Here is a 27,516-nt window from a genome sequence, read left to right as displayed (position 1 = left end):
GAGAATCATTTAAACCTGGGAGGTGGAGGTTGGAAGCTGAGATTGTTCCATTGCACTCCAGCCTAGTGACAGGCAGAGGTTGCGGTGAGCTGAAATCATGCCACTGCACTCCAGCCTTGGTGCCTCAGAGAGACTCAAAACAAAACAAAACAAAAACAAACAAAAACCCCACAATTGCCATGATACAGAAACAGCAGAGTGATAGTTTTGATGGGACGCTAGAAAGCCTAATGCAAAAATTCTGAATAGGCAAAAGAAAGCAATCCATAAAAAGAAGGCCTAATTCAAATGTCATCTCTCTATAACTTTCTCTGATTCCCTTTCAAGAAGAAATAATACTCCCATGGATGTTCTTTTGTTGTTGTTGTTTTTGAGACAGTCTTGCTCCGTCTCCCAGGCCAGAGTGCAGTGAAGTGATCTCGGCTCATTGAAATGTCCACCTCCCAGGTTGAAGCAATTCTCCTGCCTCAGCCTCCCAGTAGCTGGGATTACAGGTATGTAATTACAGGCCCAGCTAATTTTTGTGTTTTTAGTAGAGATGGGATTTTGCCATGTTGGCCAGGCTGGTCTCGAACTCCTGACCTCAAGTGATCCGCCTGCCTCAGCCTCCAAAGTATTGGGATTACAGTTGTAAGCCACTACACCTGGCCACCATGGATGTTCTAAATACTTTTTTTTTCTTTTTTTTTAGATGGAGTCTTGCTCTGTCACCAGGATGAAGACTTTTTTTTAGTACTTATCACATTGTGTTTTAGTTTTTTATATCTCTCTTTTTAGACTGTGAGCTTTCTAAGTTAAGGTCCAAGTCTTGTATATAATTTTGTTTTGTTTTTTGAGACAGAATCTCACTGTGTCACCCAGGCTGGAGTGCACGATCTTGGCTCATTGCAAGCTCTGCCTTCCAGGTTCAAATGATTCTTGTGTCTCAGCCTCCTGAGTAGCTCATCCTCCTGTAGTAGGACTACAGGCATGCACTAGCACGTCTGGCTAATTTTTGTATTTTCAGTACAGATGGGATTTCACCATGTTAGTCATATATATTTTTATCCCTAGCACAATAGCTGGTGTATCACAGGTGCTCAGTAAACATAGAATAAAATTAAATTTAATGTAACACATTGTGACTTTTGAAAATTAAGTAATAGTAATGAAAAGTTTATTTTTTTTTCCCTAGGCTTCTGAATTTTAGCATAAACCTTGTTCCCCGTGGCATACGTCATCTAGTCTCTGCTGAAATTTTTCCCACTCTATCCAGGAATAAGTATGGAACTGGAGCAGTTAGCATTCAGGCTGGCAGTGCTTTGCTAGCTAAAGGTGGTATCTGCTTTATAGGAGACTTGGCCTCACACAAAAAAGATAAACTTGAACAGCTTCAATCAGGTAAACAATATTTGTAAAATTAATTTTCACCTGTTTAACTTATACTCTCATCCATGTTGAGATACTTAACAGTTAAGATAGTATTGCAGATGTTTGAGGGTTTGAGAAATTATGTTAGATGCCATTTCTCATTTTGGTTTTATAAGCAAAAACTGAAATTTAATGTGCAAATGCACAGTTTTAGCCTTTGCTCTCAGTGTGCTAACACATGAGCTTGTAATGGACCAGATTTATTTCCTCTTCTTGTCTTATAGCATTAGCTACCACTTCCAGTATAAAGTTGAAAAGTGGTGTTAAGAGAAAGGACATCCTCGCCTTGTTCCTGATCTGAGTGGGAAAGCTTCAAGTTTCTCACCATGAAGTATGATGTTAGCTGTACATTTTTTGTAGACATTCTTTATCAGTGGAAGTTCTTCTCTATTCCTAATTTTCTGAGGGTTTTTTTTTAATCATAAATGGATATTGGATTTTGTCAAATGCTTTGCTGCATCTGTTAATATGATCATGTCACAGGATCCTTCGGGTGCTGCTTTTCAAGCCAGAAACCTCTATGTCCAGCAGCACCTCTGCTTGAGTTTCACTCCTGCCTGCTGGGCATGTTCTGCTCACTCGGCCCAGCAGGCTGCACTTGGCTTACACTACCAGTCCAGATCCCATGCCTGCTGAGGGCAAGCCAGGAGTGGAACAGCGAGGGGGTGTGTGAGTGAGCAAGCACAGGGTCCAGCCACTGCACATAGCCAGGCATGCCGGCTGCTGTGGCAGGGCAGGCAGCTCCAGGTGCTGGCACAGGTGCTGGCTTCATGCGTGGCTGTAGCTGGAATAGGCATACTGCAAGTGGCTTCTACTGAGGGCCCCGGTGTCTGGATGAGGGGAACAGGGTGGCACCCAAAAACTTGGAGACACCAGCAACAGTGGAGCCCCAAGGGGTTGCAGGGAAGCATGCTACAGGTCTCTCGTTCCTGTTGCCCACAGCTCAGTGGATGGGGGGCACATGTTAACAGCTCTTTCAGTCCACTGCCTCACTCCAGCCCATGGCTCCTGGGCCGGCCCAGCACATTGCTACTTTCTGTCATGGGACAGCTGCCCAAGGCCGACAGAAGGCAGGAGGATTATAGTGTTACAGCTCTGACTCAGGAAATCCTGAGGTCTGGGCCTCCAGAAGGGTCATTGATCTTCAGTCCCGCAGTCCAACAAACAAGAATGTGTCACCACTCATAGCTCAGCAAGCTGACTAGGAAAGTGTTACAGCCCTTTTTGTTCCTGCCTGCCACTCAACAAGCCTGCCAGGAGAGTGTCATAGCCCTTTTTGCACCTGCCATTCAACAGGTCCCAAGTTCTTGTCCCATGTCCAGGAAGAATTAGCTTATGTGGACAACTGGAGAGTGAGCAAGGTGGAGAAGAGTTTTATTGCATGGCAGAACAGCTTTCAGTGGACAGGAGACCCGAAGTGGGTAGCTCCTACCCACAGGCAGGTAGTCCCAACCTGTGTCTGAGTCTGGCTGACTCTGGGGTTTTTATGGGCTAAGAATGGAGGAAGTACATGCTGATTGGTCCATGGGTGGGCCCAGAAAAACACCATCTGATTGGCTGAAAGGCATCAAGGACATTCTCACTCCAGGTGGTGGACTCCACCCAGAACTGGCAGCCTGGTTTTCAGGCTTCAAGCTGTCTCTTGCCTGACGATTGGGTTCCACCAGGGACCTGCCCCTCTCTGCCCAGGAACCTGTCTGCCTCCTGCCATCATCAATCATATGATTTTTCTCATTTAGCCTGTTGATATGATGGATTACATTAATTGATTTTTGAATATCGAACCGGCCTTGCATACCTGGGATAAAGCTTACTTGGTCATGCTGTATAATTCTTTTTCTACATTGTTGGATTTGATATGCTACTATTTTTGTTGAGGATTTTTTAAATCTATGTTCATGAGAGATACTGATCTGTAGAGTTTTTTCCTTATAATGTTGTTGTTTGGTTCTGTATTAGAGTAATGCTGGTTGGGCCAGATTTATAACTAGCAAGGATATGGACAGCCATGGACTGGGCAAAGAGCAGTCAGAGCCTTGCCTTCTTGGCATACCAGCATGAATGTACAAGTGTGCTCAGGGCACACAGCATATTGCTTCACTTTATAAGAGAATACAGAAATTAGCTGTGCCCAGTGGCTCACACCTGGAATCCCAGCACTTTGGGAGGCTGAGGCAAGAGGATTGCTGGAGGCCAGGAGTTCCAGACCATCCTGGGCAACACACTGAGACCCCATCTCTACAAAAAAAACAAAAAAACAAAAATCAATAAAAACAAAATGAGGGTGTATTAGTCTGTTTTCATGTTGCTTATAAAGATATACCTGAGATTGGACAATTTACAAAATAAAGAGGTTTATTGGACTTACAGTTCCACATGGCTGAGGAGGCCTCACAATCATGGTGGAGGGTGAAAGGCACGTCTCACATGGTGGCAGACAAGAGAAGAGAGCTTGTGCAGGGAAACTCCCCTTTTTAAAACTATCAGATCTTGTGAGACTTATTCACTATCACGAGAACAGTGCAGGAAAGACCTGCCCCCATGATTCAGTTACCTCCCACCAGGCGCCTCCCACAATACATGGGCATTCATGGTGAGATTTGGGTGGGGACACAGCCAAACCATATCAGAGACTATAGAAATAGACCCACATTTTATAGTCAATTGATTTTTGACTACAGCACCAAAGTTAGTCAGTGGGAAAAGGAGTTTTTCTCGTCAAAGGATGGTGGAACATCTGGCTGGTACAGAGGAGGGCCTCAGTACAACTGCACTTGTTCCACACTCATGAAGCTGGCCCTGCTAGTATGTCCTCTCCCCACAAGAGCTTGGAATATGGTTTAAAACTCTGCTGTCATCATCTTCAAATTTTTAATAATTTTATCTTTGTATTATAAGGAAGTCCCATGAGATAATGGCACTTGACTGTGAGTAGAGGAGACACATGGATGCCTGTTTTTACTGTGCCTTCCTGCCCCATTTCATACAGCATTTGTGATCACTATGCAGCTTTCATAACACACTCAATTTGTACTTTCTTTGATTGTTGCTGGACTCCCATGTGTCATAGGTGCACTATAAGCCAGTGCCTATAGTTCCATATCAACACATTTTCAACTGAGTAAGAGGGAGTGCTAATAACCCCAAGTGGCCATGCTTTTCATTTGAACTAGTGTGCTTCTAATGCAGAAAGAAGGCAATGGCCTTTCAAGAAACACACATTACCAAGTAGCCCTATCATCCTCTTTCTTACTTGGTTGGTTCCCTGTATTTGCCAACCACTTACACTGAAAATGATGACACAGGAGGAAAGGGAAAGATAGGGCAAATCCATAGCCTTGTCTTTTCAGTCATTCCTCACTTATCAGTAAGCTGAAGGTAGAGAGTGTTGGTGAAATGTATGCATATCAAGAAGTAAAATAAAAATTGTTTTGTGCAGTATTTCCACTGTTCTGGTAAAAACAAAATACATATGCATGTGCAAAGTACTATCGGTTCCACTTATAAGATAAATGCACATATATTTGCATTATACAATATAAAGATAAAAGTATTGTACAATATAAAGATAAAAGGTAAAATTTATGGCAATATAAAATTTTAATTTTTCTTTATTTAGAATGGCAATACTACTATTACATTTTTTGTAACAGTTTTATTGAGATTCACACATCATATAATTCACCACTGAAAGTATACAGTAAAGTGCTTTTTATTATATTCACAGAGTTGTGCTACTATTACCACTAACTTCAGAATATTTTCATCACCCCAAAAGGAAGCCCCATACCCATTAGCAGTCAACCCCCAGTCCCTGCCTCCCGTCACCTACTCCCACACAGTCCCTAGCAAACACTATTTGCTTTCTGTTTCTGTGTATTTGCCTATTCTGAACATTGCATAGGCAGTCTTCCCTCAGTATTCTCCAGGGATTGGTTCCAGGGCCTCTGCAGATACCAAAATCCACAGATGCTCAGGTCCCTTATATAAAATGGCAGAGTATTTGCATATAATCTATGCACATCCTCCCATATACTTTAAATCGTCTCTAGATTACTTATAATAGTCAATACAATGTAAATGCTTTGCAAATTATTATACTGTGTTGTTTTTTATTGTTGTTATTGTTTTATTTATTTATTGAATATTTTTCATCAGCCGTTGGTTGAATCTACAGATGCAGACAGACCTTTATATATAGATGGCTGACTATAAATGGAATCAAATGATACGTGGTCCTCCGTGATGGCCCTGGCCTCTTTCTTCTTATTCTCCTTCTTCCTTCTTCTTTCTTTCTTTCTTTCTTTTTTTTTTGAAACAGGGTCTTACTGTGTTGCCCTGGGTGGAGTGCAGTGGTGTCATCATACCTCACTGCACCCTTGAAGTCCTGGGCTCAAGCAGTTCTCTCACCTCAGCCTCCCAAGTAGCTGGGACCACAGTAACATGCCACAATGCTTGGCTAATTTTTTGTAGTAACAGAGTCTTGCCACGTTGCCCAGGCTGGTCTCAAACTCCTGGGCTCAAGCAATACCCCCATGTCAGCCTCCCAAAATGCTCCATATTTTTTGTTTGGGTTTTAAGTGGGAGGTGGAGGGACAATGAATTTGGTTTTGAACATGTTGAATTTGAGATGTATTTTCCCCCAGTCATTGTAGTTCATATTATCTCTGTCTTTTCCTCTTTCACTCCCACATGGATGGCCTGCTTTCTATCATTTTCCCCACATAAAAGAACATGATTTAATTTTAGCCTCTCTTGTAAATCTGTATTATATGACCAATCTCTTAGCCCCCTGCCTAGTCCACTCAGGTGCCCCACCACAATTCCAGCTATGTGCTTTGGACTCCTGGTTCTCATCAACTCATGGGACACATAAGGCTTCAAATATGTATTTTTTATGGCAGAACTTAGAGCATTGTCTTGCAAAACAATCAAATTTACTTTCTTTCACTATCCAAAGTCTGCACAGTATAATTCTATATAATAATATGTTATTAATTTGTAGACATTTAGACCAAAATTAACTTACATAACAAATGGATAATATCTTCTGACTTAGTTCTGGAGAGCAGAAACATCACAGTGTACATCCCAGGAAAGAAGTTTGGGGAGGATACTGATCAACAGATGACTTTTCCAGTTCAGTGCAGTTTTTGGTCTTTTGTTGATATGGATTCATCTTCAAGGAGAAATGCACAGAAAATCAACACTCTAATTGGTCAGATGGTAAGGTATATGTATATTTTATTGTTAGAATGTTGTTCAAGGAATTAAGTCACAAATTTAATACATCTCAATATTTTTGTTATTAACCTGTTTCTATACTTTATTGAGTACCAGAACTACCTGATGACTCAGTTGTTTACAAACTGTAATGTTTTTTAGCCATGTAGTGAGCCAGATATCTGCTCACTGGAAATTACTATTTGAATAGGTAGCTGGAGAGGCTTTAATGAATAATGTATACAAAAATACTCAGTAAAGAGGCTTTAAAAAATCAATCACCAAAAAGTTCCCAGATTATTAAAAAATTACCTTAAATTATAATTAATATGATAAATAACAAATAATAACAACATATAATAATTACTTTGTAATTAATTATTTCCAAATTGTGAAAATTACAAAGTTTAATGTTTGCCTGTTACTTTTTGGTTTGATGTAGGATTGCAGTTTGATTCCAGCTAACCTTGTGGAGGCATTTGGTTTATTGATTAACTGCAATGAGTCATCTCCCTGCCACCCATTTCTTTCTACTGTGCAACATACTTTGAAGAAAGCCATTAATCCTGAAGGGCTGCTTTATGCGGCTTCTAGACAGTTCACAACTGAAGATTTTGAAAAGGTAAAGATAGATAAAACGGTTACCCAGAATGCCTGTGCTAATGTTTCTCAAATTATATAGAAGTCCTTTTGAGTGCTGGATTTTCTTTATTTAGAATTATTTTATTCCAACTTGTTTCCAGCTTTTAAACATTTTAAGGACATTGCATAGAAGTTACTTAGAGTTAGGCTGGTGTGGTGGCTCATGCCTATAATCCCAGCATTTTGAGAGGCCAAGGCGGGCAGATCGCTTGAGGCCAGGAGTTCGAGACCAGCCTGGCCAACACAGTGAAAACCCTATCTCTACCAAAAAATACAGAAATTAGCTGGGCGTGATGGTGGCTCCTGTAACCCCAGCTACTCGGGAGGCTGAGGTAGAATCGGTTGAACCCAGGAGGTGGAGGTTCCAGTGAGCCGAGATCGCACCACTGCACTCCTGCCTGGGTGATAGAGTAAGACCCTGTCTCAAAAAAAAAAAAAAAAAAAAAAAAAAAAAGGCCGGGCGCGGTGGCTCAAGCCTGTAATCCCAGCACTTTGGGAGGCCGAGGCGGGCGGATCACGAGGTCAGGAGATCGAGACCATCTGGCTAACACGGTGAAACCCCGTCTCTACTAAAAAATACAAAAAACTAGCCGGGCGAGGTGGCGGGCGCCTGTAGTCCCAGCTACTCGGGAGGCTGAGGCAGGAGAATGGCGTAAACCCGGGAGGCGGAGCTTGCAGTGAGCTGAGATCCGGCCACTGCACTCCAGCCTGGGTGACAGAGCGAGACTCCGTCTCAAAAAAAAAAAAAAAAAAAAGAAAAAAAGAAAAAATAGAGAAATTATTTATTTAGAATTATTTAGGGCTATAATTAAAGAAACAACTGTGTTAGGTAATGAATATTAAAATTTTCAGTTTATTTTTGTACCATTGTCCAAATCAGCACAGCTGACAGAATCTCAATGAAAGAAAACCAACATAGAATTTTTCTATGGAAAATTATAATAGGCTATATAGATATACAGTTATTTACATTTTACTGTCTATTCAAAGGGATTGTCCTCAGATGACTACCTTCGAGTCCTGACTTTAAGGGATATATAGCATGATTCACTAACCCATTTTAATTAATTACCCTGACATTATCAAAACATATGTGACATATTCAGAGAACCTGAAAGTAGGTGATGTAAATTTAGTAATAATTCTCATAGCTATTAAAGGTGCTCACATATTTACAACTGAAACCTTTTTAACTACTCAAAAATCTGTCCAAGTAGAGTTCACTTGTCTGGGTATGATAGATAAAAGGCAGGGGATGTCAGAAAGTGGAGGTCTATGAGTCATTAAAAATTTTTTTCGTATCTATCTTCCTTGTAAGCATACTGCATGAGTAAAAGGTTGAAAGGCAAAATCGACTTAAACATGAATTATGAACATTGTTTATTCACATAGATTAGAATAGAAAAAAGAATAATATTTATAATATAATAAGGTTTTGGTTTTGGTTTTATTATATAGGAAAAAAGTAGTCTGTAGGAATTAGGATACTAAATATGGACAGGCTAATGACCCTGAAAAATGTTGCCCATTTTTTTACCTGAGAAACAAGCCAAAACAATCTAGATTTATTAATTATTCAGGTATTAACTGGATACTTCACAAATATGAGCCTATTTCCATTCTTTTATATTCTCAGAGATATATAAATTTTCCCTTTAGTTTATCATTTAATTAAAATTAAAAACAAGATACAGGCCAGGCAAGGTGGCTCAAGCCTGTAATCCCAGCACTTTGGGAGGTCGAGGAGGAGGGCAGAAACCTGAGGTAGGGAGTTCGAGACCAGCCTGACCAACATGGAGAAACCCCATCTCTACTAAAAGTACAAAATTAGCCAGGCATGGTGGCACATGCCTATAATCCCAGCTACTCCAGAGGATGAGACAGGAGAACAGCTTGAACCCGGAAGGCGGAGGTTGAGGTGAGCCGAGATTGCGCCACTGCTCTGCACTTCAGCCTGGGCGACAAGAGCAAAACTCCGTCTCAAAAAAAAAAGATGCATAAAATAGTTAAGGAACAACTTAAGTGCTAAGTTAAGTGGTGCTGACTCTGAGGTATTTTAGGAATTCAGAAAGGAAGATATCAGTATAGAATGCAGAAGCTGGGAAAACTTCATGGAGGAGGCTGGACATCAGCTGGCTGTAAGAAAGGGTAAAATTTAGATGCACGAAGGATGGGTGTTCTAAGTAGAATTAACAGTAGGAGTAAAGACATAAAAGTAGAAATTAGTATACATGGAAAACGATAAGGGCCGGGCGCGGTGGCTCAAGCCTGTAATCCCAGCACTTTGGGAGGCCGAGACGGGTGGATCAAGAGGTCAGGAGATCGAGACCATCCTGGCTAACACAGTGAAACCCCGTCTCTACTAAAAAATACAAAAAACTAGCCGGGTGAGTCGGCGGGCGCCTGTAGTCCCAGCTACTCGGGAGGCTGAGGCAGGAGAATGGCGTAAACCCGGGAGGCGGAGCTTGTAGTGAGCTGAGATCCGGCCACTGCACTCCAGCCCGGGTGACAGAGCGAGACTCCGTCTCAAAAAAAAAAAAAAAAAAAAAAAACGATAAGACCAGCTTGACTGGAGCAAAAATTGTATTTTGGAGTCATAGGATTTTGGCATATTTACAGTAAGTCTTGCACAGGCAAAAGATTTTATAGTTGGTTTGTCAGACTATAGAGAACAGTTGTAGAGTGAACTGTAAAATAGTAAAAAGTAAAATAGTAAAAATGATTTCTCTGGAAGATAAATCTATTACACAAATCAAAGTGGATGGAATTTGTTGCAGTCTGAGCTCTCCAGAACAGACTGAGATGGAGTTTAGTGTGCCAATGTGTATTTGAGAGGGCTTTTCTGTCAATACCTGAGGACTTTATAAAGTCCTCCCCAACTTCTGCCTCAATCATTCATGTGATGTGGACTGTCCTGAGGCAATCCCCGAAGGGGCTGACAGAATCTCAGTAGCTGGGCAACAAGTCCTTTCATGAAGGAGGATATTGGTGGCTCATGATCGTGCCATCTTAGAGAGAACTTAGAGAGGGTTATTGATACTATTAATAGTATATCCAGTTCTGAAAGCCTGGAGAGAGTTGTGGAGAATAAAGAAAATAAAGAAGCCAGGATATATATCCAATCCAGGACATGTCCAGTCTAGGAACATGTCTCTATGCTTTGCTTTTCTTTTTTCTTTTCTCGCTCTGTCACCAGGCTGGAGTGCAGTGGCGCAATCTTGGCTCACTGCAACTGCACCTGCTGGGTTCAAGTGATTCTCCTGCCTCAGCCTCATGAGTAGCTGGGACTACAGGCGCCTGCCACCACACCTGGCTAATTTTTTTGTATTTTTAGTAGAGACGGGGTTTCACCACGTTGGCCAGGATTGTCTCGATCTCCTGACCTCGTGATCCACCCACCTCGGCCTCCCAAAGTGCTGGAATTACAGGTGTGAGCCACCACGCCCAGCCATCTCTTATGCTTTTCTAAAGGTTAAATTTAAAATATAAATTTTAGGCCGGGCACGATGGCTCACGCCTGTAATCCCAGCAATCTGGGAGGCCGAGGCTGGCAGATCACCTGAGCTCAGGAGTTCGAGACCAGCCTGGCCAATATGGTGAAACTGTCTCTACTAAAAATACAAAAAAAAAAAAAAAAAAAAAAAAAAAAAATTAGCTGGGCATGGTGGCACACACCTGTAGTCTCAGCTACTCAAGAGGCTGAGGCAGGAGAATCACTTGAACCAGGAGGCAGAGGTTGTAGTGAGCTGAGATCATGCCACTGCACTCCAGCCTTGGCGATAGAACAAGCCTCCATCTCAAAAATAAATAAACAAAATAGGCCAGACGCGGTGGCTCACGCCTGTAATCCCAGCACTTTGGGAGGCCCAGGTGGGTAGATCACCTGAGGTCAGGAGTTTGAGACCAGCCTGGTGAACATGGTGAAACCCCATCTCTACTAAAAATACAAAAAATTAGCTGGGTGTGGTGGTGCGTGCCTATAATCCCAGCTACTTGGGAGGCTGAGACTGGAGAATCGCTTGAACCCAGGAGGCTGAGGTTGCAGTGAGCCGAGATCGTGCCATTGCACTCCAGTTTGGGCAATGAGAGTGAAACTCCGTCTCAAAATAAATAAATAAATAAAATAATAAAATATAAATTTTATAGTTAATAGCAACCTTTCTCCAGGTGTAGATAGTGTCAGAAAAAAACAGCAACCTTATTATAGTTAATTTTTCCTGTAGTTATCTGAATTGAAAAAGTAGAAAATAACTAGGATAGTAAAAAATTTGGAAATTATGTCACAGAGGACTTTGGGAACTAGGAATCACTGACTCTGAAAGAAAAAAAAAGCTCAAAACTCGGAAAAAACAGTGATAATCATTGTGTTGCAGAATTATTCTCTACCCAAATCTTATTCAATCACCAAAGCCCACCTTCAAAGCAGTTAACATAATGTTTCCCCTCATACCAAATGTTAAGTGCTCTTTAAAAGGAAGGAAGGGAAGTAAGGAGGGCAAGTAGCTCTAGGCCAATGAGAGAAAGTTATGAGGAAAAAACTATCAGGTGATTAAAGCTATTCAAAGGAAAATTAGCTTCTGAGGGAGGTGAGCCTTTCACTGGGAGCAAAGACATTGTACAGTCATTCAAATATATTGCACAGAACATTTTTGCACTGACAGGGAGGAGATTATTCTGGGTAAACTTTAATATCCTTTACAAGTATAACACTGTGATATTTAAAGTGTTCAGTGACTTCAGAATAGCCCCAGACATTTACTCTTTTTTATGTAATAAAATATGCAAACATGTAAAAATAAAGTGCCAGTATACTTTTGATTTCTGTTATATTGATTCCATAATAAAGCTTGATTATCTTGGATTTTCACACTTTTTAGCTACTGGCCTTTGCAAAGAATTTGAATGTAGAATTCAGCTTGGAAGCAGAAAGAATGACTCATGGCTATTATCTAGCAAGTCGCAGAATCAGAACAGACTCTATATGTGGATCAAAACTGTCGGCATCTGCATTAAAATATCTGTAGGTATTCAAGATTTTAGAATCAGCATTGAGTTACAAATGATGTGTTTAATTAAATTGCTAATTTACCTATTTCAATTGTTTCTCTGCTTGACTGCTAGTTGGTTGGTTTGTAAATGGCCTTGTTCCAAAAGGACTAAAGGCTTCACAATTCCTTTTGTTATATCATGTTACATCATTTTAATCTCTAATAATTTTTTTACTAAACTAATTTTTATTGGATGCCACATATGAGATATGTCTGAGGAAAGTGCACTGATTTCAAATGCAAATCCTTGTTTTTAAAAATGTGACTGTTGGCTGGGCATGGTGGCTTACACCTATAATCCCAGCACTTTGGGAGGCTGAGAGGGCAGATTGCCTGAGGTCAGGAGTTCAAGACCAGCCTGGGCAACACAGTAAAACCCCGTCTCTACTAAAATACAGAAAATTAGCCAGGCGTGGTGGAGCGCGCATGTAGTCCCAGCTACTCGGGAGGCTAAGACAGGAGAATTGCTTGAACCTGGGAGGCAGAGGTTGCAGTGAGCTGGGATCACACCACTGCACTCCAGCCTGGGCAACAGAGCGAGACGCCATCTCAAAAAAAAAAAAAAAAAAAAATGTGGGTGTTGGCCAGGCACAGTGGCTCATGCCTATAATCCCAGCACTTTAGGAGGCTGAGGCAGGCAGGTGGCTTGAGCTCAGTTCAAGACCAGCCTTGGGGCTGGGTGCAGCGGGTCACACCTGTAATCCTAGCACTTTGGGAGGCTGAGGTGGGAGGATCATTTGAGCTCAAGAATTCGAGACCAGCCTGGGCAACATAGTGAGACCTCATCTCTATTTAAAAAAAACAAAAACAAAAACAAACAAACAAAAAAACAGAGCAGCCTGGGCAACATGGTGAAATCCTGTCTCTACCCAAAATACAAAAAACTAGCTAGGCCTGGTGACAGGTGCCTGTAGTCCCAGCTAGCTACTCAGGAAGCTGAGGTGGGAGGATTGCTTGAGCCCATGAAGCGGAAGTTGCAGAGTGCCTAGATGTGCCACTTTACTCCAGCCTGGGTGACAGAGTGAGACCCCTTCTCAATTTAAAAAAAAAAACAAAAAAAAGACAAAACCTTGCCTAGTGGCTCACGCCTGTAATCCCAGCACTTTGGGATGCCAAGGCAGGCGGATCACCTGAGGTCAGGATTTTGAGCCCAGCCTGGCCAACACTGTGAAACCCCGTCTCTACCAAAAAAATACAAAAAAAATTAGCTTGGGGTTGTGGCGCATGCCTATAGTCCCAGCTACTCGTGAGGCTGAGGCAGGAGAATCACTTGAACCCGGGAGACCGAGGTTGCTGTGGGCCAAGATTGCATCACTGCACTCCAGCCTGGTGACAGAACAAGACACTGTCTCAAAAAATATATATATTTTTTCATATGTAAACGGAGACTATGTGAGTTCAAATACAAAACATGTTTTTACTATAGAGAAAAGAACATTATGAGAAAATAGAACTTTTAAAGCCGGGCGCGGTGGTGCACGCCTATTATCCCAGTACTTTGGGAGGCCAAAGGGGGTGGATCACCTGAGGTCGGGAGTTCACGACCAGCCTGACTAACATGATGAAACCCCATCTCTACTAAATACAAAATAATGAGCCAGGTGTGGTGGCACATGCCTGTAATCCAAGCTACTTGGGAGGCTGAGACAGGAGAATCGCTTGTACCTGAGAGACAGAGGTTGCAGTGAGACATGGTTGCGCCATTGCACCTGGGCAACAAGAGTGACACTCTGTCTCAAAAAAAAAAAAAAAGCAAACAGTATAATTTGATCTGAGTATTTTAAATTTTAATTCAGGGAATAGCATTATGTAATGCAATTCTGTTTTCCATTTTGAAACATTTATCAAAGAGTTGACTTCTACTTGGCTTATCTTTAGCATTTTTTCAGCTCTATGAAGATAAATATACAGTTGGGGAAATTAACTAAATATATCTAAATCTTACAGATTTATACTTGACATTTTCTGCCAGTTCTTCATCTGTCTTATTTTATGTTGCAGTTTTAACAATATATTTATTTATTTATTTAATGAATTATTTTACTCCTGGTTCTACTTCACAATTATTTTGAGATTACACTTTAATACTATATCAAATAAAGAAATGGTCTCTCAATAGGGGACTGTTTAAACTATGGTACAGCTACATCACAACACAGTGAAGCTGTGATGCAGCTATTTATTCAAAAATAAAGTAGTTAATTTTAATGTAATTCTACTTTTTCACATTGTAGAAATAAATACTAAGGGTGGTTTGTGAAACAGCAGAGTAAATGAACCCTAGCTAGAAGAGTCATAAACCTTGAATTTTTCCCCCATTTCTATAGACAGGTACCTAATTACAAGCATCTTTGCTTTTCTAGAGAAGTGGAGCTGAACAATACTTTCTAAAGGCTCTATACATATTCTGTCCCGGTCAACATTTTTAGAAGGATCTTGGATGAGGACATCAGAGACATGATAATTACATTTATAAATGAGCAATATTGGAGAGAACTTCACAAACTTGAATTGTGATCTTAATCTAACAAGAAGAAAGTTAATAGGATAAATGTAAAGCCCTCTGTTAGATGCCCAGACTCTGTAGTATAAGTGTGAATTGATGAGAAAATGGTAATATGGCTTAATATGAAAAGGATTTGATATTTCATTATTTTTATGTTTAATAAGAGTAAATAATGTAATATGGCTATTAATAATACTGAGAGTTGGGGTCATATTAATAGAATATATATCAAGAGCAACAAAATGCTAGTTACGCCTCATCTCTACTGTGATGGTCAAAACCGCTGTTGTACTGTACTGAAAAGGGGTATTAACCAAATCAGGTCATGAGGAGAGTAACCATCATGGTGAGGAGCTGAAAGTTATGTCTCATAGCATAGTAAAGGAACTAGAAATATTTAACTTGAAGGAGAGAAAACACGGAGCAATCGAAAAGTTATCTTTGCATATCTGAAGAGCATCATATTAAGAGGTCTCAGCAGACAGAACAAGAGACCTGTGGGTAGAAATTGCAGTGAAACTAATTTTAGCTTAGATTGATAGAATCTTGGTTATAGTTAGTTATGGTTATAGTTAGTTGCAAAACTTTCAAATGCCTTTACTTATCTCCCTTTTATAGCTGAGTTTCAAAAAATCTCATACATTAAATGATTTATACGAAGTCATACAGCTAGTAAATTCTAGAGACTCAGCCTAGGTTTTCTGATTCCCAAGTTCAGCAATCATTCAGATACATCACATTTGCTTAAAAGAGATCTTTCAGTAATGGAAGTTGGTTAAAAAATTAAAAATAAAGGAACGGATTGCCTCATGAAGCCATGAATGCTAGGAGAGGTCCAAAAGATACTGGTAAACAAATAGCCCAGGATGTTGTAGAGGAAATTTAGTTTTCTGATGAAAGTTTGAACTTTGAATTCGAAGATCCCTTCCAATGCTGAAATTGCCAACAAAAATCTTGGAAATCTAAGAGGATTTTAGATAAATGAAGGATTAAAAGAAAAAGTCAAGGATTTGTCTGTAAAAGATATTTAGTTAGATTAATTTTCCCAACTGTGTATTTATCTGAACAAAACTTCGGGAGGGGAGTGTGGAATGATAAATAAAAGCCAGGATGGAAACCAATAGGATACTTGTTCTGGAACAGTCTATTTAAGTTGGTAGGAAAAAAAAAATTAAAGAAAAGAAACTAAAAAAGAAACTAAAAATTTTTTTAAAGTAAGAATATGCTTTAGGTGTGGCTAAGGTTCACATATGTCTTGGTTTGTTCCTGCCAAAATATATATTATTTTTATAATATCAACATATTTTGATTGGCAACTATTTTCTTTTTTAGCGTTTTCCTATCTGAAGCCCATGCACGACTGAACTTAAGGAATAAAGTGCTTAAAGAAGATGTGCTGATTGCAGCCTTACTATTTGAAACATCCCTCACATTGAAATATGGTAATGGATTCAATTATTGATGATTACTACAAATAACTATATTTAACCTTAAATATTCTTAATTGGTTAAATTAAAATGTTACATATATTTTTAAAATATTATTTTAAAGAATAACAAATCACTACCAGGTAAGGCCTGTTTTAATTTGGGCATTTATTAACTGTTTCCGGGTAGTATCATCATCTAATATTAAATTCCTTATTATGCATGATTGTTTTCATATTTGAACTTTTGCATTGCTTAAAGAATTCTGGGGGAAAAAGTACTTAATACAACACATAAAATGATTTTAATTTATCTTCCTTTTAAAATAACTTGCAACATTTAGATTTCAAACAATCCCCCACAGCAGAGTTAGGCAAGATAGCAAAAGAAAATCTGATCATCAGCTGGGTGCAGTGGCTCACACCTGTAATCCCAGCACCTTGGGAGGCCGAGACAGGTGGATCACAAGGTCAGGAGATGGAGACCAGCCTGCCTAATATGGTGAAAACCCATCTCTACTAATAAAGCACAAAAATTAGCCGGGTGTGTTGGCAGGTGCCTGTAGTCCCAGCTACTTGGGAGGCTGAGGCAGGAGAATCGTTTGAACCTGGGAGGTGGAGGTTGCAGTAAGCTGAGATTGTGCCACTGCACTCCAGTCTGGGCGACAGAGCGAGACTCCATGTCAAAAAAAAGAAAAAAGAAAAGAAAATCTGATTATCTTGTATCAACACCTTCACCGAATTTCTAGTTTTAATACTATGTCTATAGCATTTAATTTTTTGAAATGAATGGCGCTTATTATGCTTTTGCTAATAAACACGCAAAAGAGGTTTTTAAGATAAGGGTAAGGAGAGTTATTCTCCCAAAGTTCTTGGTTGAATTAGATGAGACATTAATTTTGATTAGCGATACCATTCTTCAAACCAAACCTTGGTTCCAGCCCTGGGACTTAAAGAATGTATTAACACTAGCTTTTCTGTGTGTACGTGTTGGTGATTACATTTGCTTTAAATTACATTTATATTGTAATACCCGTTTGCAGAGATTCATTCGAATATTAGAACTTTGTTCTATAATTATCTAAAGTTCTATAAATTGTTCTATAATTGTCTTTGTTCTATAAATGTCAAGCATTCTTAACCTAGGATCCATAGATGCTTGGTATAGGGACTTGTAAATCCCTAAATCATATACAAATGTACATATGTGTGTGCCTTATACATTGTTTCCTAGGACCATACAGCATTAATTTTTATGAAATAGAGAGATTTATGGCCCCTAAAAGAGGTTAATTATCATCCTGAATTAGTTTTATTTACCAAAAGAGAATAACACTGTTTCCCAACCAATACTAAATAGTATTTAGGAAGGATATATACATGTTTTTCATTTCAATTTGCTTTATCTTTTTTAACTAGCATTTCTTTTTAAAATTATTATTATTATTTATTATTATTATTTTTTGAGATGGAGTTTCACTCTTGTTGCCCAGGCTGGAGTGCAATCGCATGATCTCGGCTCACCACAACCTCTGCCTCCCGGGTTCAAGCAAGTCTCCTGCCTCAGCCTCTCGAGTAGCTAGGATTACAGGCATGCGCCACCACACCCAGCTAATTTTGTATTTTTAATAGAGATGGGGTTTCTCCATGTTGGCCAGGCTGGTCTCGAATTCCTGATTTCAGGTGATCTGCCTGCCTTGGCCTCCCAAAGTGCTGAGATTACAGGCATGAACCACCGCGCCCCACCTATTTTTTTTCTCTTTAAGTTCTGGGTTACATGTGCAGAACATGCAGGTTTGTTACATAGGTATACATGTGTCATGGTGGTTTGCTGCACCTATCAACCCATCATTTAGGTTTTAAGCCCCACATGGTATTTATCCTAATGCTTTCCTTCCCCTTTCCCCCGAGACCTCCAACAGGCCTCAGTGTGTGATGTTCCCCTCCCTGTGTCCATGTGTTGTCATTGTTCAACTCCCACTTTTGAATGAGAACATGTCGTGTTTGGTTTTATGTTCCTGTGTTAGTTGGCTGAGAATGATGGTTTCCAGCTTCATCCATGTCCCTGCAAAGGACATGCACTCATTTTTTATGGCTACATAGTATTCCATGGTGTATATGTGCCACATTTTCTTAATCCAGTCTATCATTGATGGGCATTTGGGTTGTTTCCAAGTCTTTGCTATTGTAAATATTTAGTGCTGCAATAAACATACGTGTGCATGTGTCTTTATAGTAGAATGATTTAAAATCCTTTGGGTATATACCCAGTAATGGGATTGCTGAGTCAAATGGTATTTCTGGTTCTAGATCCTTGAGGAATTGCCACACTTTCACAATGGTTGAACTAATTTACACCCCCACCAACAATGTAAAAGCATTCCTATTTCTCCACAGCCTCACCAGCATCTGTTGTTCCCTGGATTTTTAATGATCACCATTCTAACTTTTGTGAGATGGTATCTCACTGTGGTTTTGATTTGCATTTCTCTAATGACTAGTGATGAGGAGCTTTTTTCATGTTTGTTGGCTGCATAAATGTCTTCTTTTGAGAAGGGTCTGTTCATATCTTTTGCCCACTTCTTGATGGTTTTTTTTTTCTTGTAAATTTGTTTAAGTTCCTTGTAGATTCTGGATATTAGACCTTTGTCAGATGGATAGATTGCAAAAATTTTCTCCCATTCTGTAGGTTGCCTGTTCACTCTGATGATAGTTTCTTTTGCTGTGCAGAAGCTCTTTAGCTTAATTAGATCCCATTTGTCAATTTTGGTTTTTGTTGCAATTGCTTTTGGTGTTTTAGTCATGAAGTCTTTGCCCATGCCTATGTTCTAAATGGTATTGCCTAGGTTTTCTTCTAGGGTTTTTATGGTTTTAGGTTTTACATTTAAGCCTTTAATCCATTTTGAGGTAATTTTTGTATAAGATGTAAGGAAGGTGTTTTAGACATGCAGTCCTTGCCCATGTCTATGTCCTGAAAGGTATTGCCTAGGTTTTCTTCTAGGGTTTTTATGGTTTTAGGTCTAACATTTAAGTCTCTAATCCACCCTGAATTAATTTTTGTATAAGGTGTAAGGAAGGGATCCAGTTTCAGCTTTCTACATATGGCTAGCCAGTTTTCCCAGCACCATTTATTAAATAGGGAATCCTTTCCCCATCTCTTGTTTTTGTCAGGTTTGTCAAAGATCAGATGATGGCTGGGTGCAGTGCCTCACACCTGTAATCCCAGCACTTTGGGAGGCTGAGGTGGGTGGATCACGAAGTCAGGAGATCGAGACCATCCTGGTTAACACGGTGAAACCCCGTCTCTACTAAAAATACCAAAAATTAGCCGGGCGTGGTGGCAGGCGCCTGTAGTTCCAGCTACCCAGGAGGCTGAGGCAGGAGAATGGCATGAGCCTGGGAGGCAGAGCTTGCAGTGAGCCAAGATCACGCCATTGCACTCCAGGCTGGGTGACAGAGTGAGACTCCATCTCAAAAAAAAAGAGAAAAGATCAGATGGTTGTAGATGTGTGGTATTACTTCTGAGGGCTCCATTCTGTTCCATTGGTCTATATCTCTGTTTTGGTACCAGTACCATGCTGTTTTGGTTACTGTAGCCTTGTAGTATAGTTTGAAGTCAGGTCGCGTGATGCCTCCAGCTTTGTTCTTTTGACTTACAAAAGCCAAAATTGATGAATGGGATCTAATTAAACTAAAGAGCTTCTGCACAGCAAAAGAAACTACCGTCAGAGTGAACAGGCAACCTACAGAATGGGAGAAAATTTTTACAATCTACTCATCTGACAAAAGGCTAATATCCAGAACCTACAAAGAACTCAAACAAATTTACAAGAAAAAAACAAACAACCCCATCAAAAAGTGGGCAAAGAATAGGAACAGACACATGTTCATATTCTTTTCTTCTCAAAAGAAGACATTTATGCAGCCAACAGACACATGAAAAAATGCTCATCATCACTCGCCATCAGAGAAATGCCAATCAAAACCACAGTGAGATACCATCTCACACCAGTTAGAATGGCGATCATAAAAAAGTCAGTAAACAACAGGTCCTGGAGAGGATGTGGAGAAATAGGAATACTTTTACACTGTTGGTGGGACTGTAAACTAGTTCAACCATTGTGGAAGACAGTGTGGCGATTCCTCAAGGATCTAGAACTAGAAATACCATTTGACCCAGCCATCCCATTACTGGGTATATACCCAAAGGATTATAAATCATGCTGCTATAAAGACACATGCACGCGTATGTTTATTTCGGCACTATTCACAATAGCAAAGACTTGGAACCAACCCAGATGTCCATCAACGACAGACTGGATTAAGCAAATGTGGCATATACACACCATGGAATACTATGCAGCCATTAAAAAGGATTAGTTCATGTCCTTTGTAGGGACATGGATGCAGCTGGAAACCATCATTCTCAGCAAACTATCGCAAGAACAGAAAAGCAAACACTGCATGTTCTCACTCATAGGTGGGAATTGAACAATGAGAACACTTGGACACAGGAAGGGGAACATCACATGCTGGGGCCTGTTGTGGGGTGGAGGGAGCGGGGAGGGATAGCATTAGGAGATATACCTAATGTAAATGATGAGTTAATGTGTGCAGCACACCAACATGGCTTATGTATACATATGTAACAAACCTGCACATTGTGCACATGTACCCTAGAACTTAAAGTATATTAAAAAAATTAATACATTGAACTTTATCAAAAAAAAAAAAAAAAGATATAAGGAAGGGATCTTGTTTCTGTTTTCTGCATATGGCTAGCCAGTTTTCCCAGTACCATTTGCTAAATAGGGAATCCTTTCCCCATCTCTTGTTTTTTGTCAGGTTTGTTGAAGATTATCAATTTGCTTTATCTTTACATGCTTTTCCTATTCTATGTTTAAGACCACATTTCATTAAATCTAAGACACATTATTCTATGTGAAGTAAAGAAAAAATTCTGCCAATTTTACCATGCCATGCCATCAATTGTTAAGATACAACTGGAGTACAGTAATAAGATGAAAGTATATGTCTTTGAATTGAAGAATTATATTATTATTATATTAAGGACTCCTATGATAGAATATGACTGAGTATCTATGTATGTATGTATGTATTTATTTTTGAGACAGTCCCACTCCATCACCCAGGCTGGAGTGCAGTGGCACAATCTTGGCTCACTGCAACCACCATCTCCTGGGTTCAAGTGATTCTCCTGCCTCAGCCTCCTGAGTAGCTGAAATTACAAGCATGCACCACCAGGCCCAGCTAATTTTTGTATTTTTAGTATAGATGGGGTTTTGCCATGTTAGCCAGGCTGGTCTCAAAAGACCTCAAGTGATCCGCCTTCCTTGGCCTCCCAAAGTGCTGAGATTACAGGTGTGAGCTACCACGCCCAGCCATATGGCTGAATATTTTAACTTCATGACTGATACAGTTAGGCTTTGCATCCCCATCCAAATCTCATCTTGAATTGAAATCCCTATAATCCCCAAATGTCAAAGGAGAGACCAGGTGGAGGTAACTGAATCAGGGGGGTGGTTTCCCCTATGCTGTTCTCATGATAGTGAGTGAGTTCTCACAAATCTGATGGTTTTATAAGGGCTTTTCCCCCTTCACTTGGCAGTTCTCCTTCCTGCTGCCTTGAAAGAAGGTGCCTTGCTTCCCTGTCACCTTCTGCCATGATTGCAAGTTTCTTGAGGCCTGCCCAGCCATGCTGAACTGTGAGCTAATTAAACCTCTTTCCTTTATAAATTACGCAGTCTTAGACAGTTCTTTATAGCAGTATGAAAATAGACTAATATAGTAAATTGGTACTGCAGAGTGGGGTACCGCTATAAAGATACCCAAAAATGTGGATGTGACTTTGGAACTGGACAACAGGCAGAGGTTGGAACAGTTTGGAGGACTCAGAAGCAGATAGGAGGATGTGGGAAAGTTGGAACTTCCTAGAGACTTGTTGAATGTCTTTGACCAAAATGCTGATAGTGATATGGACAATGAAGTCCAGGCTGAGGTGGTCTCAGGTGGAGATTAGGAACTTGCTCAGAACTAGAATAAAGGTGACTCTTGCTGTGCTCTACAAAGAGAGAGACTGGTGCCATTTTGCTTCTGCCCTAGAGATCTGTGGAACTTTGAACTTGAGAGACATAATCAGAAATTGGAACTTATGGGAAGCAGAACATTGAAGTCTGGAAAATTTGCAGCCTGATTATGCAGTAAAAAGGCAAAAACTCATTTTCTGTAGATAAATTCAAGCAGGCTGCAGAAATTTGCATAAGTAACGGGAAGTCAAATGTTAATTACCAAGACAATGGGGAAAATGTCTCCCGGGCATATCAGAGGTCTTTGCAGCAGCCCCTCCCCTCACAGGCCCAGAGGCCTAGGAGGAAAAATGGTTTTGTGGGCCAGGCGCAGGGCCTTGCTGCTTTGTGAATATTGGGACTTGGTGCCCTGCATCCCAGCCTTGGCTCAAAGGGGCTAACGTATAGCTCAGGCTGTTGCTTCAGAGGGTGCAAGCCCCAAACCTTGGTGGCTTACACGTGGTGTTGGGCCAGCAGTTGCACAGAAGTCAAGAATTGAGATTTGGGAACCTCTGCCTAGATTTCAGACAATGTATAGAAATGTATGGATGTCCCTGCAGAAGTTTGCTGTAGGGGTGTAGCCCTCATGGAGAACCTCTGCTAGGGCAGTGAGGAAGGGAAATGTGGGGTTGGACCCCCAACACACAGAGTCCCCACTGGGCACTCCCTAGTGTAGCCGTGAGAAGAGGGCCACTGTCCTCCAGACCCCAGAATGGTGGATTCACTAACAGCTTGTACCGTTACCTAGGAAAGCTGCAGACACTCAGCACCAGCCTGTGAAAGCAGCAGGAGCCCCTCTCTTACATCAGCATGTCCTGGATGTGACACATGGAGTCAAAGGAGATCATTTTGCAACTTTAAGTTAGCCAGGCACAGTGGCTAACACCTGCAGTCCCAGTACTCTGGGAGGCCAAGGCATGTGGATCACCTGAGGTCAGGAGTTGGAGACCAGTCTGGCCAACATGGTGAAATCTGTCTCTACTAAAAATACAAAATTAGCTGGGCATGGTGGCAGGCGCCTATAATCCCAGCTACTTGGTAGGCTGAGGCTGGAGAATCGCTTGAACCCGGGAGATGGAGGTTGCAGTGAGATGAGATCATGCCATTGCACACCAGCTTGGCCAACAAGAGCAAAACTCCATCTCAAAAAAAAAAATAAAAATAAAAATAAATGACTGCCTCACTGGATTTTGGACTTGCATGGGGCTTGTAGCCCCTTCATTTTGGCCAATTTCTTCTATTTAGAACAGGTGTATTTAGGTGTACAGCCTGTACTCCTATGGTATTTAGGAAGTAACTAACTTGCTTTGGATTTTAGAAGCTCATAGGTGAAAAGGACTTGCCTTGTCTCAGATGAGACTTTGGACTTGGACTTTTGGGTTAATGCTAGAATGAATTAAAACTCTGGGGGACTGATTGGATTTGAAATGTGAAAGGAACATGAGATTTGGGAGGGGTCAGGGTGGACTGATATGGTTAGGCTTTGTGTCCTCACCCAGACTTCACCTTGAATTGTAATCTCCATAATCCCCAGATGTCAAGGGAGAGACCAAATGAAGGTAACTGAATCATGGGGGTGGTGTTCTTGTGATAGTGAGTGAGTTCTCATGAGATCTGATGGTTTCATAAGGGGCTCTCTCCCCTTTGCTTGGCACTTCTCCTTCCTGCCACCCTGTGAAGAAGATGTCTTGCTTCCCCTTCACCTTCCACCATGATTGTAAGTTTCCTGAGGCCTCCTCAGCCATGCTGAACTGTGAGTCAATTAAACCTCTTTCCTTTATAAATTATCCAGTTTTGGGCAGTTCTTTATAGCAGTATGAAAATGGACTAATACAGTGACTATTTTGTCAAGACTTTCTTGAAGTATTTACTGAGGGAGGCTGAGCGTGGTGGTTCACGTCTGTAATCCTACAACTTTGGGGGTCCGAGGCAGGTAGATCACCTGAGATCAGGAGTTCAAGACAAGCCTGGCCAACATGGTGAAACTCCCATCTCTACTAAAAATACAAAAATTAGCTGGGCCTGTTGCCAGCTGCCTATAATCCCAGCTACTCAGGAGGCTGAGGCAGGAAAATCACTTGAACCCAGGAAGCAGAGGTTTCAGTGAGCTGAAATGGTGCCACTGCACTCCAGCCTGGGAAACAGAGTAAGACTGTTTCAATAAATAAATAAATAAACAGCATTTATTATTTTGGGAGGGAGGGAGGGAGAAAAACCCATGTGAAGATTTTTTTCACCTTTAGTTACTTTTCCTTTCATAATGAATTTTGGTTAGGTATATTGAATTTTTTTTCAATTTTTTTTAGACAGAGTCTCGCTAGGAGGCAGAGGTTGCAGTGAGCCAAGATCATGCCACTGCACTCCAACCTGGGTGACAGAGGGAGACCCCATCTCAAAACAAACAAACAAACAAACAAAAAACGTCTTGAAATTTAAAGTGCTACTCCAGTGAACACACAAATGATAAGAAAGCAAAACAGCCTTACTGCTGATATGGAGAAAGCTTTAGTGGTCTGAATAGATCAAACCAACCACAACGTTCCCTTAAGCCAAACCCTAATCCAGAGCAAGGCCCTAAGTCTCTTCAATTCTATGAAGGCTCAGAGAGGTAAGGCAGCTGCAGAAGAAAAGTCAAAAGCTACCAGAGGTTGGTTCATGAGGCTGAGGGAAAGCTACCATCTCTATAACATAAAAGTACAACATGAAGCAGCAAGTGTTGATGGAGAAGCTGCAGCAAGTTACCCAGGAAATCTAGCTAAGATGATGATGAAGGTGGCTACACTAAACAACAGATTTTCCATATAGACAAAATAGCCTTCTATTAGAAGAAGATGCCATCTAGGACCTTCATAGCTAGAAAGGAGACTTCAATGCCTGGCTTCAACGGTTCAAAGGACAGGCTAACTCCCTTGTTAGGAGCTAATGCAGCTGCTGACTTTAAGTCAAAGCCAATGTCCATATACTAGTCTGAAAATTTTAAGGCCATTAAAGAATGCTAATCATGCTCTGCCTGTACTCTAGAAGGGAACAACAAGGCCAGGATGACAGCACTTCTGTTTACTGCATGGTTTATTGGATATTTGAAGCCTACTGTGAAGATCTACTGCTCAGAAAAAAAGGATTCCCAGGGCCGGATGCGGTGGCTCATGCCTGTAGTCCCAGCACTTTGGGAGGCCGAGGCAGGTGGATCACAAGGTCAGGAGTTCAAGACCAGCCTGGCCAAGATGGTGAAACCCTGTCTCTACTAAAAATACAAAAATCAGCTGGGTGTGCTGGCAGGCACCTGTAATCCAGCTACTCGGGAGGCTGAGGCAGAGAATTGCTGGAACCCGGGAGGCAGGGGTTGCAGTGAGCCAAGATCGTACCATTGCACTCCAGCCTGGGTGACTGGGCGAGACTCTATCTCAAGAAAAAAAAAAAAAAAAAGGATTCCCTTCAAAAGATTACTGCTCATTGACAATGCACCTGGTCTCCCAAGAGCTCTAATGGAGATGTACAAGGACATGATGTTGTTATTATGCCTGCTAACATGTATTCTGCAGCCCCTGGATAAAGAAGTAATTTCAACATTCAAGCCTTGTTATGTCCATCACTGCCATGATTCCTCTGATGGAGCTGGGCAAAGTCATTGAAAACCTTCTGGAAAAGATTTGCCATTCTAGATGTGATTAAGAACATTCGTGATTTATGGGAGGAGGTTAAAATATCTACATTAACAGGAGTTTGGAAGAAGTTGATTCCAGCCCTCCTGGCTGACTTTAAGGGGTTCAAGACTTCAGTAGAGGAAGTAACTGCAAATGTGGCGGAAACAGCAAGAGAACTAGAATTAGAAGTGGAGTCTGAAGATGTGACTTAATTGCTGTAGACTGATGATCAAACATGAACCGATGAAAAGTTGCTTCTTATGGATGTAAAGAAAGTGGTTTCTTGAGATGGAATCTATTCCTGGGGAAGATTCTGTGAACACTGTTGAAATGACAACAAAGGATTTAGAATAGTCCATAAACTTAGTTGATAAAGCAATGGCAGTGTTTGAGAGGATTGCCTGCAATTTTGAAAGAAGTTCCACTGTGGGTAAATATGCTAGCAAACAGCATCACCCTAAAGGCCATCAATGATAGACTGGATAAGAAAAATGTGGCACATATACATCATGGAATACTATGCAGCCATAAAAAAGAATGAGTACATCTACTTTGCAGGGACATAGATGAAGCTGGAAACGATCATTCTCAGCAAACTAACACAAGAACAGAAAACCAAACACTGCGTGCTCTCACTCATAAGTGGGAGTTGAATAATGAGAACACATGGACACAGGGAGGGAAAACATCACACACTGAGGCCTGTTGGTGGGGGGAGCCAGAGGAGGGATAGCATTAAGAGGAATACCTAATATAGGTGATGGGTTGATGGGTGCAGCAAACCACCATGGCACGTGTATACCTATGTTACAAACTTGCACGTTCTGCACATGTACCCCAGAACTTAAAGTGTAATAAAAAACATAAATAAAAATGACCAAAAAAAAAAAAATCATCACATGCTACAAAGAAATATTTCATGAAAGAGTCAATCAATGTAGCAAACTTCATTATTGTCTCATTTTAAGACATTGTCACAGCCATCCCAACCTCCAACAAACACTGTGCTGATGTTGATCAATTAGCAGTCATCTACATGGAGACAAGACCTTCCACCAGCAAAAAGATTATGACTCCTGAAGGCAGAGGATGATTTTTGGCATTTTTTTTTTTAGCAATAAAGCATTTTTAAATTAAAGTATGTTTGGATCTTGTTTTTAGACATAATGCTATTGCACACTTAGTAGACTACAATATAGTGTAAATATAACTTTTATGTACATTGGGAAAACAAATAATTGACGTGGCTTGCTTTATTGGGATATTCACTTTTTTGTGGAACTGAACCACTTTTTTGATCTGGAATTGAACTTGCAATATCTCTGAGATATGGCTGTATATATTAAAGTAAAACTGTAAAGGTAATTTGAGGTTAATTATAATTTGAGGATTGATGTATTAAAATTATAGTGTGTTATATGTTCTCATAATATGCCTCATAATTATCACTATTTGAACTAAATATTCATGATCTTTTTTCCAATCTGTGAGTCAATAAATATTTATTGAATGATCACTAGGTGCTAGGCA

General features: G+C 40.6%; 1 protein-coding gene across 1 annotated transcript in view; it reads left to right on the top strand.

Annotated features, from left to right (window-relative positions):
• The window catches only part of MCMDC2 (minichromosome maintenance domain containing 2), a 50,131-nt gene that overhangs the window by 15,965 nt on the left and 6,650 nt on the right, over positions 1–27,516 (top strand). The window contains exons 9-13 of the mRNA XM_050802028.1: positions 1,175–1,380; positions 6,470–6,636; positions 7,076–7,255; positions 12,153–12,295; positions 16,162–16,271. Of these exons, the coding sequence (XP_050657985.1) occupies positions 1,175–1,380; positions 6,470–6,636; positions 7,076–7,255; positions 12,153–12,295; positions 16,162–16,271 (806 nt within the window). The remainder of the gene's footprint in view (positions 1–1,174; positions 1,381–6,469; positions 6,637–7,075; positions 7,256–12,152; positions 12,296–16,161; positions 16,272–27,516) is intronic.

Source organism: Macaca thibetana, chromosome 8 (genome assembly GCF_024542745.1).
Source record: "Macaca thibetana thibetana isolate TM-01 chromosome 8, ASM2454274v1, whole genome shotgun sequence".
Taxonomy (NCBI): domain Eukaryota; kingdom Metazoa; phylum Chordata; class Mammalia; order Primates; family Cercopithecidae; genus Macaca; species Macaca thibetana.
Note: the sequence above shows the minus strand (reverse complement) of the source record. Positions and strands in the feature narration are given on the sequence as shown.